Source organism: Cygnus atratus, chromosome 1, assembly GCF_013377495.2.
Source record: "Cygnus atratus isolate AKBS03 ecotype Queensland, Australia chromosome 1, CAtr_DNAZoo_HiC_assembly, whole genome shotgun sequence".
Taxonomy (NCBI): domain Eukaryota; kingdom Metazoa; phylum Chordata; class Aves; order Anseriformes; family Anatidae; genus Cygnus; species Cygnus atratus.
Window position 1 is genome coordinate 10,770,047 of NC_066362.1, and position 12,172 is coordinate 10,782,218.

General features: G+C 38.9%; 1 protein-coding gene and 1 long non-coding RNA gene across 10 annotated transcripts in view; one reads left to right on the forward strand and one right to left on the reverse strand.

Annotated features, from left to right (window-relative positions):
- Nucleotides 1-739: 739 nt before the first annotated feature.
- Nucleotides 740-3,168, reverse strand: LOC118249404 (uncharacterized). Of its 2 annotated transcripts, none has more exons than XR_004779044.2 (3): nt 2,328-3,168; nt 1,569-1,818; nt 740-1,249 (listed from the first exon to the last, which is right to left on the reverse strand). It is a non-coding gene; the product is annotated as an uncharacterized LOC118249404 (long non-coding RNA). The 2 variants fall into 2 exon arrangements; XR_007708089.1 differs by lacking the exon at nt 2,328-3,168 and adding an exon at nt 1,967-2,315.
- Nucleotides 1,686-12,172, forward strand: part of HGF (hepatocyte growth factor) — a 64,386-nt gene continuing 53,899 nt past the window's right edge. For 7 of the 8 annotated variants that reach the window (XR_004779042.2, XM_035549300.2, XM_035549301.2 and 4 more), the window contains exon 1: nt 1,686-1,827. Coding sequence is in view for 6 of the 8 variants with exons in the window: in XM_035549300.2 (XP_035405193.1) it covers nt 1,752-1,827 (76 nt within the window). In the remaining 2 variants the exon portion in view is untranslated. Of the gene's footprint in view, nt 1,828-10,654; nt 10,720-12,172 lie in introns of all 8 variants that reach the window. The other variant, XM_035549304.2, reaches the window with a different exon arrangement.

The window sequence follows — 12,172 nt, forward strand, 5'->3', positions numbered from 1 at the left end:
TGTCTATCTTAAAGCACAAGCAGAAGAACAGAAAACAGAAACTGAGATATCCGTGTTCTATTATTTGCAGTGGACAAGGATTTCACACAAGGTCAATGGCATAAGGAATACAAATTCTCTGCTCTCAGGTTGTGCTTCTTTATGAAACTCCAGCAAATAAAGCTTTATTCTTTGGAGAAAAAACAAGAACAGCAAAAAAAACAGAAATAATTTTCATTCTGAACATTTAAGAAAGGTGTTTTTTTTTTTTTTTTTCACATGAATGTTTTTCCTGTAACACCAAATGTTCAAAATATTTTCTTCACAGACTCTCTCTCAACTCCTTATTGTCCCCTTTCTTTCACTTACCCAGGACAGTAATTTCCAAATAGAAATATTTTGTTTTGATATTGGGTATAACTTGGGTGAAAGGAAAGAAAAATATATATATACATATATTTTTGGAAATAAAGGAAAAAATGAATAAAAAGCAATGAGCATTTTTGCCTTTGAAAACAACACAGTTTTGAGAAACTCTTTCACTCAGAGGTGTTTATGAGCAGGATGGATAGTAAGTCTGGGCAAGGGAAACCGGACTGGAGAAGACCCATTTCTGACTCACATGGCAGGGGTCCACATGCAGGTCTCTTGTTTATTTGCGGAAAATGGAAAGAAAGGTTTTCCTACTGCCTCTGTTGTCATACACTTATGCAATAGACCATAGATGGGTGCATGGGAGAAAGAAATGGTTTAAATTACAGCAAAACTTTTCCCGAAGTGTTTATTTTTGAACACTCACATGTAGCGAAGGCCGGTCTCATACTTTTAAACAAACTCCAATGCCATTTCTTCCATGAAGTTAAAAGGAAGCGCAATAGAAGAATTAGAGTCATTTTGCCAGCAATAGAAGGAAGGTCGGGCCTCGCTTTGGACTGTGGTTTGTCTCCACAGAGAAACACCAGCCAGCTGATACTTGAACTTTAGATTCCCCAGAGTTGCCACAATTTTGGGGAAGTGGCACTTGTCAGATGGCCAAAGAGGGTGATGGAAAGGCCAGGCCAGTGGCCAAGGGGGAGCCATGGACAGGTCGGAGGAAAGTTGTGCTTCTTAACCAGGAAACGGTCTTGCTTTGTTCCTGGCTATGGGGCAGCAGGAGTCCTGCTGAAACAGCCATGGTTGAGGGTCCTGCCTGCATATGAGGCCAAAGGGCAGGTGGAGAAAGGGCGACTTTGTGAGGGGAGACGTCTGTGGGCAGGAACAGGTGTTCTGGCTGCAGGTGAGAGGACAAAGAAAGTTTGGGGGCCAGGAGTGGGGAAGGGGGGGTTGGGAGGGCTGTGCAGCTGCAGACACTAGCCCCAGAGCAAGCTCTGAGGGACCCGGTCAGCCTGGCTGCTCCCCCTGAGCCCCGGGAGGGATCCAGGGAGGGAGGGATGCTGTGGGGAGGAAAGAGGGAGGGAGAGAGGGAGGTGGCTGTGGGAGCCCCCTCCCTGGGCTGGCTGCGGGGCGGGAGGGGAGGCAGCTCCTGGGGAGGGGAGGGGAGGGATGGGGGAGAGGAGGCAGAGAGGGGATGTTGTTAAACAGTTTCTTACCGTAAGAGGGAGTTGGGACCCAGATCTTTCCAGTTAATCACACAACAAACTTAGATCATCGCAATAAAAAGCGGCTCGGCTCACTCTGCTTCCTCGAGTGACCGGCTGTGCACAGGGTCCTTCCGAGGAGCCATCTCCTCTCCTCCTCCCCGCCAGCCCGCCGGAGGGGGGGCCGCCGGCACCATGTGGGCCACCCAACTCCTGCCAGCCTTGCTGCTCCATCAGCTGCTGCTGCTTCCCATCACCATCCCTGCGGCAGGTTAGTTTTTCTGTCACTTCTCCAGGGACACCCCCGCCACCTCACGGCAGCGGCGTTTCCCCTCTCTCCCTCACAGTCGCGGCGGGGGCGGTGCAGCGGGCGGGGAGACCCCAACACCGCCGGCTCCCCTCAGCAATACCTGCGCTGAGGGCAGGCACCGGCAGCCGGGGGTGAGATGCCTGGGTGTCGGGGCAGGCTGAGCTCTGTTTGCGGCAGAGTTTGCTTGTCCAGGGCTTTGAGGGGACAGGAGGAGCGGGTGGTGGCTTGCGGGGATGTCGCTGCATCCCGCCACCTCCCCTCCCAGCGAGGGGGCTCTCTCGGGATGGGAAGATCTGAGGAAGTGGGAGCGGGAGAGACAGCTCCTGGCCACTGTCAGGGCATGAGGGAACATCTGCCCTTCGTTTCCAAGTGGTAGAATAAACGTTAGGTTACATAAATTGACAAGGAATACCCAAAGCAAGAGATAGTATAAGATAGTATAAGAAAGGGAACGTCCTTACCAAAGTTCAGCAGTATGGACATGCTATTTCCAGACTGAAATACTTGTAATTTAATTAGATGTTCCTGATGAAGCCCGGGAGCGGGAAGGAAGGAACAAACAATAAGTCATCAAGTGCTGGAAGCTCTTTAGCTGAATTTCTTTCCTGAAGTGTCCCCCTTGGACTGGATATCTGAAGAGCTAACTCTGTGTTTCTATTGGCCCTCTGGGGAGACGTTTGAGGAAAAAAGAGTTTGCAAAGGTTTCTACAAACCTTTCCTTCCTTCCTTCCGCCAACATTGTTAGGGTCAGACCTTTGCACAGACAGAAACAAAAGGCAGCCACAACTCAGGGAAAGGATCTGCCAGGAGTGGGCAGAGTGCGAGCAGGCACACACAGTGCTTGGGTCCTGTGGTCACGTCAGAGGGCATCAAGCACTCGGTATGGCAAGTGGTGTTGATGGCTTCCAAGACATAATTACATTTTTTTAATTAAAATTATATATATATATATATAAATAGGATTTAAAAGTGGATTTATTTATTTTTTTTTATTTATTGTAAACACAGTGGGCAAGTTAAAAAAAAAAAAGAATGGCAGCATCACATGTAGTAAAACCTGTCATTTTTCACCTACGGTGAGTGTGGTTCTGTATGATGTTGAACTTCTCACACGACCTTCTGTTCTCAGTCTGCTCAGTGACAATTCTGTTTTTGCATTACTAATACAGGCATTAGTAGCAGGTGAAACAGAGATACAGACACTATGCTACTATGTTTTTCTAAACTGCTTTTCCGCGCACATTGCAGTTTCCATTTTGTGGACATGTGACCTTTCAGAAAAAGTGATGACTAGAGCTAGTTTGGAATTTTCTGAGTTCCCCCCCCCCCCCCCCCCCGAAAATGCTGACCCATCAAAACTTTTCATTTTAAACAGAAAATGTCTTTGGCTTGGTTCCTCCATATCAAATTAATAACAAATTTGCAGCAAAGACATTCACAATAGCTAGGGGTACCTGCTAGTGAAAAATCTTCACCTGAGATAGAAACTCATCAACTGATGGTCTAACTCGAAAAAAGCAGAACAGTCTCCTGAAACTTTATTCAGTGGGCCAACTAGACAGAAACTGGTCTATAGCCAAATTCATAAGAAGCTAGGTCATGCTTAATCTCTGGATGGTCAGGACACTTTTCTTGAATGAGACAAAGTCCTTGTTCTGCCTGACTGTAGGCTGTTAGCAGGGTCTATACTTTCCCAAGCTTAATGAATATTTCATCTATCTAATATTCCAACAGGAGAGATTGAGAGACAGATACTGTAAGTATCAGTAGGTTGATGATTATGGTTGTGCCCTAACCAATAGACTCTTCAGTTTAGGAGGGCATGGTTCATCCTGATGTGGAGGAAAATTAGATTTCCAAAACTTCAGAATTTTTCATAGAGTAGAACTAGTAGAACTTGTTTTCTGGCCAACTTTCATAGTGGCAGTTTCTTGGCAACACTCCCTTTCTTAACTTTCCTCCCGCACCCGCCTTAATATTAATCAATCCTATTGTTTGCCTTATGGGCAAGAAAGATGACTCTTACTACATGCAGCCATTGTGCTTTTTGCTTTGTAAAAAGAGGTGATCTTCAACAAAAGTTTCAGGATTGGTATAATGTATGCAAGAGAAAGTTTTGTTAGCTTCTGAAAATATATTGGTAGCTTTCTAAACATAGATGGTATCTTTTGTACAGGATTTTGAATTATTTTTACTGAGATGTTTCAAGAAAGCTTAATGTATGTGTATATATATTTAATATTTTTATATATGAAAAAACAGGCTAAGTGATGAAAAGAGAATTTAAATATATATATACATATATAAGAAAATCCTTTCCTAATGCATGTCCATACTTTTTCTATTACTGTCAAAGCTGATTTTAACTTTACCTAAAAATGAGTGTTGTTTCTTCTATGAGTGGATCTTGTAGGTTTGGAATCCAACGTCCTAAGTTCTGTGCAAAGACAATGTCCTGTGTTGCTGAGTTTTCTAATACATGTGGGGTTATATTAATGGGTTAAAAAAAAAAAAAAAAAAAAGGAAGGTGAAGAAAACAGCAAGAAATTTTCATGTCAGCAGGCTATCCACAATATGAGTTTTTGAGTTTCTTTTTAATATGTAAAATCTTGATTGGTGAAAGAGATAAATGTGCAAGGTTTCTATAGACTACTTGCCTAGTCATTATCAATATCCTGCAGGTCTCTGTAAGTCTAAGTCTGACTTCTTACTGAAAGTAAAAAACAGATTGGCATATTGAATGAAAAAAAAAAAAAGAATGAACGCTAAAGATTTATTTAAATTAAAGATATTTTCCTGTGAAAAGACTGGCATCTGAGTGTGTTTCTTCATTCAAACTTCTCAGCACTTTCTGTAGTTTGGATCATCTGAAACAGTTTCTAATGAAGATGTGGCAGTTGCACTTAGTTCCTATAAATAACTGTTCCTTAAAAAAATACCATAGCAATAATCGATGTATGAATGTTGTGTATTCCTGTGGTCTGCATAGCTACATATATTTTAAAAATTTAATGTGATTTATAGTTCCCTAACCCAGCTGTAGATAATCATTATTCTATATACTGTCAACAAAGTGAAATGATACTCTGCCAGTTGGAAGACTGTATTCCTTCTGTTTAATGGAATCCTTTTGGTGCTCAGTGCCAGGGGCTGCTTGTTTTGCTCTCACATATAATACAGTTCTTACCCTGCTTAACAGATTTTCTGTTTCTATTAATGTCATTTTCATAAGCAACCTAGCAGGAGAACCTAGAGTTGAAAGACGTGAGATTAAAATGTTGCATAAAACTCTGGAAAATCGTGCACTGAAGTCAAGGAAAGGAAAGCCTCTTATTGGACGAGCTCATCTGTCATTATTGTAATACTTCAACTGAGGCCAGGGTTGGAAGGGAAATGCACAGTCTCCCTCAGAGAACATAATATCTCCCCTTTGGATCTTTACGCTGAACATTAGTTTGCCACTTAAGCATTTCAGACTTTTCTAAGGAGATTTGAAGGCAGGATAACTGGGCCCCTTGATGGGTGAAAGCTCTATGTGGGAAGGAGAGGGTTGCCTTGAACTTTTTGCAATTGCTTGTACTGGATGAGCATTGGAATTTTACTTTCTCCTCACCAGTCTTCAGGTGGGGGGTAGATGGGCAGAAGCTACAAGGCAGAATGGAGGCGAGAAAGGATTGATCTCTGCACTTGCTTGGGAAGCAGGAATGGTAGGAGAATTGGTGTCCTCCAGATGTGAGTAATGTTTGTACTTTGCAGTGCGGAATTAGGACAGCTCCAAAGCATTGTGAAGAAATGAAGACATCCTTGCCTTCACCTCTCTCCTTTCTGTGGGGGTTTTTGGCAGTCCTGTTAGAGGACAGTAGAAGTATTCCTGAACATGGTTAGTATCCAACACATAAAGCAATGCTGCAGTGAAGCAGAGCTAGGAGCATGCTCCAGATTACTTAAATATGCTGGCAAAATCTAGCTACAGGAGATGGAATCAAATGGCTTGTGGGCCTCCACCCATGTGCTGTCTGATGAGCCTGGCCATGCCTGGCAGTCCTCAGTGCTGCTGGCCTGGCTGGGGACTGGCTGCTCCCTCCTTCTCCCATCAGCTCCAGCTCTTCCTATGACTCCTTGCGTTGGCCAGCAGCACTATTTTTAAACGTACAACATGCAGCAAGACTCACCGCTCCTCACAGGGTCCGTTTTGCTGCCCTTAGCAGCTGGTCACTCTGCTTCGCCTGAATCCCTGCCCTGCCTGCCTGTGCTTTTCTCTATACTCCCTGCTTCAAGCCTGGACACCTTCAGTGGTGGCTGCTTGCAAATGGAGTGCACAATGCGCTGGGTGCCTTAGAGGAAGCACTGAAAGCTTGTAAAGATTGTGGAACATTATGTGAAATATAAAGGATTTAATTCTTGTGCAAATGCATAAGAAGACAAATCTTACAATGGAAAATGCTCTTTGTAATTTAGCCAGAGGTTACATACAACAAGTCAGAGTACAAACTGCAGACCATTTGTTTCTGCCAATGGGTCCCAGCATCCTGCTGTGCAGATAACCTTTTCTTGGAAGAAAAAGAGCTGTCCATTTGCATCTAACATCCAATTTTAGAACATGCTATCAGTTTTTAATGTTATCCTTTATTTCTGAAGTTTTCACACTGACTGTAGGAGAGGATTACAAAGGCAGAACTTAGCAAATGTGAAGTTGGGTTCCAGAGAAAATGGCACTCTTTGCAGCTGCTATGGAGGGATATGTGTGTATGGGTGCGTGTGTGGGTGTGGGTGTGTGAGTGAGTGGTAATATGCAACGTAAAGCCAAAAAGAAAAATCTTTTTGCATTTCCTGAATCTGCTCAACAACTAAACTGAATGCCAACATAAAAATAAGGAAAAAATTATCTCTGTATGATATATTTCTATTTTAATCTGTTTTCTAAAAATTGTGGATTTTTTTTTCCATGAAGTCTCTTTTGCCAAAAAAATAAAATTCAAAAGTTAAAAAAAAAAATCATGTGGTCCTCCAGATACCTTTCTGAAAAACTATTTAATTGTCACAAGTTAACGATGACTCTTTGGACAGCTGGTTTTATTTTGATGACATTCCATCTATATGGCTAACTGCAGTTTTTATAGGTATGGTTGGTAAACATTTTTAATGCCAAATTATTGTCTTACATGAATAAAGGCATTCAACTTAATCTGGCATCTAAGTCAATTCAATCTACAAACTTATTTTCTTGGATACATTTCAGAATTGTTTCTGTTTTCCTTTCTTTCTTTCTTTCTTTCTTTTCTTTCTTTCTTTCTTTCTTTCTTTCTTTCTTTCTTTCTTTCTTTCTTTCTTTCTTTCTTTCTTTCTTTCTTTCTCTTTCTTTTTCTTTCTCTTTTTCCTTTTTCTCTTTCTTTCTTTCTTTCTTTTTCTTTTTTCTTTCTCTCTCTCTCTCTTTGTCTCTCTCTTTTTTTCTTTCTGTTTTTTTCTTTCTTCCTTCCTTCCTTCCTTCCTTCCTTCCTTCCTTCCTTCCTCCCTCCCTTCCTTCCTTCCTTCCTTTCTTTCTTCCTTTCTTTCCTTTCTTTCTTTCTTTTCTTCCTTTCCTTTCCTTTCCTTTCCTTTCCTTTCCTTTCCTTTCCTTTCCTTTCCTTTCCTTTCCTTTCCTTTCCTTTCCTTTCCTTTCCTTTCCTTTCCTTTCCTTTCCTTTCCTTTCCTTTCCTTTCCTTTCCTTTCCTTTCCTTTCCTTTCCTTTCTTTCTTTCTTTCTTTTTCTCTTCCTTCCTTCCTTCCTTCCTTCCTTCCTTCCTTCCTTCCTTCCTTCCTTCCAAAATGAGAGGTAATTTAGAAACATTGTTCATTTTTTTTGCATTCTAGCCAGGAAACTGGATATTTTTGATACTTGAAACAAGCATAAGGAGTAGTCAAAATAAGTGAAAGTAAGTTGAAAAAAGTTAAAAGTAAATTTAAAACGATGAGCACTTATTCACTTTATCAAAGCGACTCTTCCAGGACTTGGTTTAAGAGAGAAAACTGTCGTGAAAATATTTGCTTAAAGAACTGCTTCCTGAATATTCTTACAGATAATAATAAGACCATATAAAATATTTTGGTATCAACATGCACCATTTTATATATATATATATATATATATATATTTTATCTTTTTTTTACAGTCACTATACTGTTAAACAATGAAATACACTTTGCATGTGGTGTCTGAAACCATTTGATAGCACATACTTTCAAGTTTGTTTTATTCATAATGAAACCAGTATATTTGTGGTATCATACTGGGACCTGCACCAATATACAATTTGCCCTTAGTGTTTTATATCATTGTCCTGGAGATACATTATTGAATTTAATTCAAAATAACCCTTCCATCATGTTTTATGGATGAATTAAATACCTCACCACATTTGCTTACTATTCTTCAATCCATGTATACTAAGGACTCTTGCGTTATTGCAAACTCTATTCAACAATTTTTGCTTTTACACGAGTTTTGCCAAATGTATTTTAATGCATATGATTAAGCTTTATTTTTTATTTTGTATTAAATTGTTGTTATTTACACTGAGATAAGCATTCAGTTTTGATATCTCTTCTGAAAAATATCTGTTGACATTTTGATAACCATGGTTTTGCATACTTTTGCTGTGTATATTTTACTGAGATCTAAAATTTGCATTTTTTTCTCTCTTCCCCCCTCCCCCCCCCTTAAGATACATATGAATATGCTCTGCTTGAGTGTAAACTCTCAATTTTTTTAGTATGTTGTTTCCTGATAAAATGCTTGTTATATTTACTGTGTTGAGCTGTGCTTCCCTTTATTTCAGATGCAGTTAAGTGTTTTTTATTTTGTTTTTGTTTGTTTGTTTGCTTTCCTGAAGGTCTTTCATGTGACAGTAAACTTCTCATTTTCCCCTGTGAATTCAAACTTCTTTCCCTCCTGAATTTCACATGAAATTGAGTTCACATATTTCTTTTTTCCTAGCTCAACAGGAAATTCAGTTTACTTTGGCTTGCAGTGATGATTGTTCTTTGGAAAGATAAGCTAATATCTAATCTTATTTTGACCTTCTGACCTGGTTATCAGTTATAAAATGAATAATTCAATTTCTAGTTAGTCCATCTGTTAACTGCTCAAGTGCAAATGACTTTGTTTCATTACACACATGATGCAAAAATATTGAACAGCATTTTAAAATGCCTATTGATACTAAAGAAAGGGACTCAGGCATTGAAATGGGTTGCCCAGGAAAGTGGTGGCATCACCGTCCCTGGGGGCGTTTAAGGACCTGGTGCTTAGGGACATGGTTTAGTGGGTGACATTGGTAGTAGGGTGATGGTTGGACCAGATGAATGTCTTCTGAAGGTCTTTTCCAACCTTAATGATTCTATGATTCTATGTCTCTTCTATATTTCTGAAATATTTATATCACTTTATATTACCATTTCTCTTCACTTGACTATTCTTTAAATTTTCAGTCTCTGAGCTTCCTGCACAGTGTGTGGGCAACTTTTCAATTTTTTCTCACCAGTGCCATATTGTTTTGCTTTTTTTTTTTTTTTTTTTTTTCTTCACTATTTGGCGGGACTGTAATCGACTCCTTAAATTTTCTGTCAGCATCTTCCATCCTAGAAGAATTTAGGTATCTTCCTCTCTTGATTTTTTTTCCCCATAGTCTTAGTTTATCTTTGACATCCAAGAAACATAATAAACAGTGGTGCCGTTATGCGGCTGTCCATATGTTTTTTGTTTGTTTGTTTGTTTGTTTTTTCAAAACTGAAAATTATGAATGTCTTTTTCCATCTACCATATAAAGATCTGCAACTTACTTACGTCAGTATCTATCATAATAGAATTAAAATCTTTCATTACCCCCGTCAGTTGGAAGTTTAACACAACAAAGCAAATTACTTGGGAAACTGCTGAATTTCTAAAAGATGTAATCCAGCTCTGCAAGTGTAAACAAACAAAATCAGGAAATAAAACTCCACTCCAAAACAACAAGATTTCATTAAGGATCTTGATTCAAACATAAACCTTGAATTTAAATTTATTTATCTTCTCATTTGGATAATTTGGTGTTGAATTATTATGTGCTTGTTCTGTTTAATAAAGTGGGATGCAAAATTAGAAAGAAAAGAAAGGAATGAGGCTTCTCACATTATCACAGAATGAGGCTTCTGACATGATCACAAATCTCCATTATGTGGTTCTTTAAGAGAGCACTAACTATTGCATAGATAGGAGTGAGACTTGGAAACCCTGAAAGCTGACATGCTGAATGCATCACAAGTCTTTATTAATAAAAGCTTTGTATAGTCTATGGCAAGTCCATAAAAGTGGGGATTTTTTGAGGGAGACAGCAGTATGCTCCAGTTGTACTCTGTAAGACTATAACTCCTAAGCCTAAATATACAACTATATTAGAAAAAGCTGCACTGATGCAGGAAGGAGAAAGGGATTACCAATGATGTAGATAATGTCAGATAAATTCATTGTAAAATTTTGCTGTAGACAATACAAGTAGTGTTTTGATCTCATTATAATGCACAAAGGTAATCTTTAGGCCTGTTGATATCCTGCATGCTCTTGGTTGATGCAACAATGGTATAATTTGCCCACTTTGTTTACTACAAAACTTCTAATAGAAAAACAAATCCTTTTAGTGATCAGGCTAAAACCTGAGAGTCTAATACTTGACTTGTTAATGTTTTTAAGCTCTAAATCACCTGAAACTACTTTTATACTGAAGTTCTTGACTCTCTTACAGCTCAGTATCAGACTTACTGTTTTCTACTAGGTGTGAATTTTTGCATTGAGGTATAGAACATACCCAGTGTCGGGACTGAGTGGTATGATGATAGGGTGAGTACAAATCCCTTTTTGGTGTGGTAAACAGGGAAAAAAAAGAAAAAAGGAAATGATGTTGCTGCTATTTTCCCATTAGCCCAGTGGTTAGAAAATACCTAGAGGCTGGAAGATATGAAAATACAAATGTCTTTGCTATGTCAAACTTAATTTGTTAATCGAGGAAGTATCTACATTTCTATGACATTGATTATTACTCTCATTCCTGGCTGTTATACCTGTTTTATTTTTTTAAAGTATAAAAATAATTAAAATAATTGCAGTTAAATAGGGCATAGAATACAGGTACCACAACTTCCTAGGGAGTTACATTATGGCTGCAGAATTAAAATTTTCTTTATTTATATTTTCTTTACCATATTTTCAATTACATATTTGGCATAGACTGAAACTACTACAGGAAAAAAATATTTTTGGAAATAGTTTCCCCCTGATGCTCTACAGTTTGAATAATCTCAGTTAATACTCTCTATCTGAGAAGACTACACAGAAACTTCATACGGAAAATGTAGTAAGGGAACCCAGAGTTGGTTCTTGTTTCCTTCTTTTTGTAAGGAAATTTTTTCTTAAGTGAATGTTTAACACATTTTACGAAAGTGGTAGAGAGCCATTGGGAAGACTGTGAAGGTACTAGATGAGATGGTGGAATACTTGCCCACTGCAGCATCCAGCTAGAGCAAACATGGTAGTTCCCACTTCCCTGGGCACTGGCTGAGCTCTGTGTTCTGTCCGACCATGTTTGCTATCATGTTAAGAGACAGAAAGAGGCACAACCCTCACCTTTCTGAGGAGTACTTGACATAAAGAAATATATTTAGTCAGCCAAAGAAATATATTTAGTTAATTAATTTTAGTTAGTTGGTTAGTTTTCTTTTGTTGAAGAAAAAAAATGTTGATTTGTATTTGAACGGATTCTTTTGTTTGAGTCAGCTCTTCTTATTTTCAAATTTAAGTGGAATGACAGACTTCCTTAGTAATCTGATATTCAAGTATGAGAAGCGTCAGAGGACATAACCCACAAAACAAGCAAAAGTCCTGATTAATCAAAGTTTAGGAAACGGATATGAATGACAGTCAAAAATTAGGAGCATCAGTTATAGAATATTGCATTATAGTCTTTGATGTAGAATATTTCTAGGGCACTATTTTATTTAAAATTTTAATAATAAAACCACTTAGGGTTATTTATTTATTTATTTATTTCCTTTGCAGTGTAAAAGTAATGCTTTGCATTATTCAGATGGTTCTAACAAAGTCACACCACGCATTTGGCCCTTTGCCTTTTGGGTTATAGGCAAAGTCATAGAATGTTGTTGTTTGAAAGCTAAAGTAAATCAGGCTGTTATGAATTGCTAAATGCAAGATCAAACCCACAATTCTCTTTGGACAACTGCTCAGGAAAAAAAAAAAAGAAAAAAAAGCACAACTGTGAACCATGCTTGTCATGCGG